This window comes from Ailuropoda melanoleuca, chromosome 10 (genome assembly GCF_002007445.2).
Source record: "Ailuropoda melanoleuca isolate Jingjing chromosome 10, ASM200744v2, whole genome shotgun sequence".
Classification (NCBI taxonomy): Eukaryota; Metazoa; Chordata; class Mammalia; order Carnivora; family Ursidae; genus Ailuropoda; species Ailuropoda melanoleuca.
The window spans coordinates 80593293-80599903 of NC_048227.1; the positions used below are offsets into that span (position 1 = coordinate 80593293).

The 6611-nt window shown below is 43.2% G+C and overlaps 1 protein-coding gene across 1 annotated transcript; it reads right to left on the reverse strand.

Moving 5' to 3' along the window:
• Window positions 1-921: 921 nt before the first annotated feature.
• SGK1 (serum/glucocorticoid regulated kinase 1) lies at window positions 922-6597 on the reverse strand. Its single transcript, XM_002922291.4, has 12 exons — window positions 6448-6597; window positions 6231-6306; window positions 5707-5782; window positions 5190-5294; window positions 5003-5086; window positions 4754-4885; window positions 4375-4487; window positions 3899-4022; window positions 3356-3451; window positions 2733-2888; window positions 2535-2624; window positions 922-2140 (listed from the first exon to the last, which is right to left on the reverse strand). The coding sequence occupies exons 1-12, from the start codon at window positions 6521-6523 to the stop codon at window positions 1973-1975; spliced, it is 1296 nt and encodes a 431-aa protein (XP_002922337.1). The 5' UTR covers window positions 6524-6597; the 3' UTR covers window positions 922-1972.
• Window positions 6598-6611: the final 14 nt, after the last annotated feature.

Below are 6611 nucleotides of genomic sequence, written 5' to 3' on the forward strand. Positions count from 1 at the left end.
TCTTTGAAGACTCCCTATTTGCCAGGAATTTGTGTGAAAGGCCTAGAAAAGTGAAAAAGTACAAACAATTTGGACTCAAAGTGATGATCTCTTAATATCTTCCCTTCTTCCTCAGTAGATATTCCAGTGGGAAGGACCTCACGAGTGGCCTCCGTACACCAGACCCGGAGTCAGCCGCTGGGTGCACAAAGGCTCAAGAGGCTTCTGGTAGAAGCCAGGGACTGGCTCCTCGGGGGTCCTTCTCTGAGCGGGCATGGGACTCCATTCAGCTGTGGGTGCTCTCAGAAACTGGAAGTCCAGCTAGCTTAGCCTCTTGGGAACATAATCCATTTATGACAAACATCCCCACACTCTTCAGTGGCATTCTGCTTGCAGACTATTCTCTCTTGACTCCCATTTCAACAAACAGCTTTATTGAAAAGTTTGCCTTTTCCATTAGGCTCTTTAAGGGCAGAGATTTGTCTGCTTTGCCCACTGCTGTATCCCCAGCACTCAGAGCAGGGCTGGGCCCAGAGTAGGCCCTCAAATTAGTTGTTGAAAGAATTACCTGTTACTTTGGGCAAGCCAGATGTCAGGACAAACAGCCAACTTCAGAGGGCAGGCAATAAATACAGGGAACATGGCTTCATGGCTGTCCTTGTGAAGTGGATTTGTACATTGAAAAGGGTTTGTTTGGATGGATTTGTGAATGACCTGACCGCAGTCACAAAATACTGCTAAGACCCAGAAGATAAACTGGCTTTAAGACCTCTCTATAGCCCCTGGAGTCCAAAGCTGCTGCTATTGGAAGCCAACCACTGAGCTGCAAAGTATAGCAGCATTTCCCAGGTTTATAAGTTTTAAATAGACCCATTATTACTGTTCCCCACCCCATCCCACTCCACCTCAACTGAGATATACAAAACAACACACATGACACAATTTATGTAAATATTTTAAGGTTTTATTGCAAACCAAAGTTGGTTTATCACACACAAAAAAAGTTGTGTGGTGGGGGGGCAAAGAATTGTACATATTATAACCATGTTAATTACAGTACATTAAAATGGTGGTTTACATTACAAATAAGCCTGTAAGTTTAAATATACTAGTGTTATAACCCAATGTACAGACTTTCTTTATACAATACATACAATTATCAGGAATGCAAAAAAAAAAAAAGAAAAACATAAATAATGCCCATTTTACAGGTGACAATTTTAAACAATGAAAATACCAGGCTTTGACCGACAACTGGGGCATTGGTCCATAAAAACCCTTTCTAAAAATAGAAATATCTGTAGCAGCAATGCTTTCTTTAAGCATCTGGATACAAGTCATTGCAAGACCATTTTCAATAAATTTTAGTTATTAACTGTATCTTACAAAAAACAAAAAAACAAAAACGGTCTACACATAAATTTATCTTCCAAATATGGAAGAAACAAACAATGTCCCACATTGTAGTGTCCTGCAAGTGTCACATTGATGCTTAGAACGAAATCCATCTGTGATCAAGCACACCACACTCATACCACTGTTCACACAGTAAATCCACAAGGAAAAATAAAGAACCGAAACACCCTGCAACAGGAAAAGCTTTGGAGCTAACACGATCTCATCAGAAAAGGCACATTTCATAAGATTCATTATCACGGCCCAGACAGACCTTCCGAAAACCCTTCTCCAAACTGCGTCATCCTAAAGCGACTACTGCATCTGTCTACGGCGGCGCGCAAATGCTCATTTCAGAGATAGCACCATGTTGGAAGGAAGAATAAAAATGAAAACCTCATGAGCTCACTGAGAGGAGGATGTGCTCTTCAAAAAGCTTCCAGCAAACAGTGTGCAATAAGATTGCCAAGATGTGCAAGCTTCCAGAGATGTGCAAATTCTCTTTTAAGATGTCCTGTCAGCTGGCAGCTCCACCAAGAGGCTAACTAAAACGCTTACAAACACACATAAAATCCTTCAAGACCAACCCGAGGACTGTTCAGAGGAAAGAGTCCATGGGAGGCGCATAGGAGAAGCCTAGGAAGGCCTCGGCCGCTTCCTTGACGCTGGCTGTGAGGAGGATGCTGTCGGGGGACCTGCCGATGGAGTTGGGGACAGGCTCTTCAGTGAACTCGGGATCGAAGTGCCGCAGGTCGCTAGGTCCACTCTATTGTGGGAAGAAGGGAAAAAACCACTCAGTGTCGAGAATTCAGTGTGCAGACAGGACCGGGAAATCCTCGTGGGCTTTCAATACTGGAGCTCAAGTCTTTAGGGTACTAGATGGAAACTCCCGTAATAACCATCCACAGGCCACACAACGTTTAAATAATAAGGATAGTGCTTACTTTTTATCTTTTGGTACTTTAACTGATAAATGTGTGGGAAAGTTACGTTAGTTTGGTGGGGACAAAAATTCTCCTGTTTATCTAGGTAAAATTATGGTTTGTGAATAAAAGGTCTGCCGATGTAAACCTCTAGGGCCCTCCCCTCCACCACCAGCAACCCTGACTTCAAGAAGTGCCCTTTCGGCCTTCCTTTACTCAGAAGGAAGAGATACTCACCACATTTGGGTTAAAGGGAGGAGTAATCTTCTTATTAATGAGATCATCCCAGTTAATTAGGGAGAAGAAGACATGATTCTTAATCTCCATCTGTCGAGAAGAAACAGGAGATGAATTTAGATAGGTGGAATTCAAGGAGGGCAGGGGGGTCCAGGGCGCTTCCCAGACAGCCCAGGAGAGCAGGAAAAAGTTACTCACGAAGTCGTCCTTGGCGCCCAGCCTCTTTGTCCTGTCCTTTTGCAGGAGGCCCTCCAGGAGGTGTCTGGCAGAATTGGTGATATTTGGCTTCAGCTGGAGGGGCTTGTTCAGAATGTTGTCATACATCTCAGCTGTGTTTCGGCTGTAAAATGGAGGCTGAAAGGAAGAGGGAAATTGATGCTTAATTGGAAGGTTTGTACAGCAAACACGACCAACAGAGAAAAAGTCTTCAACTAGATTAAGCTAGATTTGACAAAGTCTTTCCCTTAATAGGTTTCCTTTGCCCTGGATTTTTAAATTCTATTTTGAGACCCTTCTCAGGGAGTAGATACTAACAAGCCACGTTCTTCCTCACACAGGTTTAGGGGGTCAAATCTTGTCAAATGTGATTTTACAAAAGAAAAATTCACAAACTAAGAGCTTACCCTAAAACACTTATAAAATAACCTATAGGCCTCTCTTATCAGCATTTGATAAGCTTATTGATAAAGGGGCAAGACACAATGACCAGATCTGCAATGGGGCTTGTGCACCCTGATAAGTCTGGAATTTAAGAAGACGCCATTCTAGGGAGCACGATCAAAACAGGGGCAAAATTCCCTGGCTCTCAATGCACTACTCACCAGGCCATACAGCATCTCATATAAGACGGCCCCCAGGCACCACCAGTCCACAGTCCTGTCATAAGGCTGCTTATGGAGCACTTCGGGTGCAAGATACTGAAACACAAAGGAGGGAAACAGAGTTTAGAAGTCTGTGAAATCGGGCAATCCCACGACCAGGCATGCACTTTGTAAGGGCTGAGACCCTGGATCCACTTGCAGGATACATTTCTTTACATTACTTCCTGATAAAATTGTTGGACTTGGAGGTTGAAGGGCCAGGTATGTGTACTGATATCTGGAAAGTGATTGGGCACCCAACAGTAGCTTACTTGGGAATTTACAACATTTTAAGACATGGCTTTTGCAAACAGCTGGTCTTAATGAAAGCAACATAAGCCCTGGGATTTCTCATGCTGCATCAAATGGCAAATGTGTTTTCCTTGCACTCAACTGGACTGAGAAACCTCTGAGAACAATCTACCCTTTTGGTAGGTTGAGAATTTTTGCGCTTGGCTCTCCCAGGAGAGGGCAGACCAGGCACCAAACCAACAGTGCACCTACCTCGGGCGTGCCACAGAAGGTGGAGGTCGTGCCATTGTGTTCAATGTTCTCCTTGCAGAGCCCAAAGTCAGTAAGGACAATGTGTCCCTGTGAGTCCAGCAGAATATTCTCTGGTTTTAAGTCTCTGCAAAAAAAAAAAAAAAAAAAAAAAAAAAAGTAGTATAAGTTAATTTCACTTCATAAGAAATCCTCTGTGAAAACAACAGCTTGGGGTATTAGCAGCATTTTCAATTCACTGTAGCTGTATAGTGAAGAAAAAAAGGGAGTCCTTGTTCTGTTAATCTATTCTGGATTGGGCACAATCGTAGCTGGCTACTTCCCTGGTGGCATGGAGTCAAGGCAGCTCACATGCTGGGGGATCTGGTTTTAGGTGACCACGCGGTACATAAATACAAATTATCTTAGGGCTCCGTTAAAGGCTAGGGCTCTGTCTCCTTTCTACCCAGGAATGTAACCTTGGGAGCTCTCCAGCTTACCTATAGACGATGTTCAGAGAGTGCAGGTAACCCAAGGCACTGGCTATTTCAGCAGCATAGAAACGAGCCCGTGGTTCCAGGAAGCAACGCTCCCTCTGGAGGTGGTAGAACAACTGCGGGAGACAGAACAAAGTGAGTCTGGGTTGCCAAGGCCTGATAACAATGCATTTAATTAGTCTGGACATATATAGCTAAAGGGGACAATTGCAGGAAGTGGCCTTAAATAGTCTGTTAACTATTTGCAACCTTCAGGTTGAAGGAAAGGCTAATTCTGGTAACTTTTTCCCCCTAAGTATCACTGAAAAACTTTCCTCTTAAACAAAAAACAGGAATGCCATGCCCAGACACCCAAAGGTTATTTCATATTCCCGCCGCTCACCTCTCCACCATTGATGTAGTCGAGGACAAAGTACAATTTGTCAGCAGTCTGGAAAGAGAAGTGAAGGCCCACCAGGAAAGGGTGTTTCACATTCTTCAGTAGAACATTCCGTTCCGACATAATATGCTTTTCCTAGAAAAAGGACAATTAAGATTTAGTGGCAAATTTCAACTTGGTACCAAAATTCCAAGGTAAAAACACTCGATGAATGTCTATCTCTAACTCCAATCCATCAAGCGCATTTCGTACCTCCTTCTTTTTCAGGATGGCTTTCTTCTGTAAAACTTTGACTGCATAGAACGCTTCTTCTGCTTTGTGTCTTGCTAGAAGAACCTGGAATTTCAATTACAAAAATTATTTTGCTATCTACACCCAGAGAATGGAAAACAAATGCATGAAAGACTATAAATTATGAGGTCTTCAGATCTGAAATTACCTTCCCAAAACTGCCTTTCCCAATCACTTTCAAGAAGTGGAAGTCAGATGGTTTAGCGTGAGGATTGGATGATGGGCCAAGGTTGATTTGCTGAGAAGGACTTGGCTGGAAAAGAAAATGTTTTCTTTTAGTGTCCTTGCTTCAAAGGAAGACAACAGTGAAGGACAGGGAATGTAAAAGGTGCTACATCTGCAAATAACTGAGGCAAGTCACTACACGTCATAGACACAACCAAGACTACTTTTCATCCATACACATCCCTATGTCCTATATGAGTATGGAAATTGTACACAATCATGTTGTAACCAGATAAAACTTTTAGGCAATAGGCCTTTTAAAATACTTTACTGACTCAATAGTTAAGTAAGTGCTTATGTCACTAATTATGCTATTAACTAGGCATTCCTGCCTTGATAGTAATTTCTAGAAATGCTATTGTAATCCATCAATGTAGGAATACTAATTGACTCATTTACAAGATTCCTCTACAGAAGAATCACAAATAGAGAATACTTACTGGAGGAGAAGGGTTGGCATTCATAAGCTCAGGCTCCTGAGGTTGGGAGATTTTCAAAATGGACTGAACTTCAGGGCTGCAGAGAAAGGAACAACTTAGAACCTCCTTAACTCGACACAAGGGGGCACACCAACACCGGTAGTAAGTTTCTGGCTCAACTTTTCCCCCGACAGTTGCGAGTGTTTCAACTAAAAACGCCCGAAGAAATTAATCAAAGAAAATAATAGCCAGAGAAAATGATAAACCCAGTTAAATACAGGGATGAGGGCTGTTCTTCACGGAAACAGGGGGTGAATGAGGCAAACACGAAAATTTTATCTCACAGCTCTAGGACAGGCCAAATTAGCACATTAGTTTTAATGTTTAAAATGTTTTCAATTGGGACTTAAAAGAGACAAGGGTTCCCACCCTCGGGGAAGGCTTCAGCTTTCTGATCAACCTTCTGATGAGAATGTGTCTTTACTGCTGGTAAACTGAAACTGTACTACTTATTTTTATTTCTCCCAACCCTCCCCAAAACTTACTGTTTGCATGCATAGGAGTTATTGGCAATCTTCTGAATAAAGTCGTTCAGGCCCATCCTCCTCTGTTTCATGAAAGCTGTGAATTAAGAGAGGAGAAATAAATAAACGTCTAGATGGCTTCGTAACGTCCGACGCCACACACACTAATCTGATGCGCGACCTGAAAAAAATTTTCACTTCGCATATCCTAGAAGTTCAGTAAAATTCCTACACTCACCGATGAGAATCGCTACCATTCCCCTCATCCTGGAGTAAGTGAGGGTGCCCCTAGCAGCCTCGGTTTTCACCGTCATCTCCGCAGAGAGAGAGCGCGCGCGCAGACAGTCGTTACTGACGGGAGACCGGCTCAGCCAACACTGGCCGCGCGCCGCGCAGCCCGCT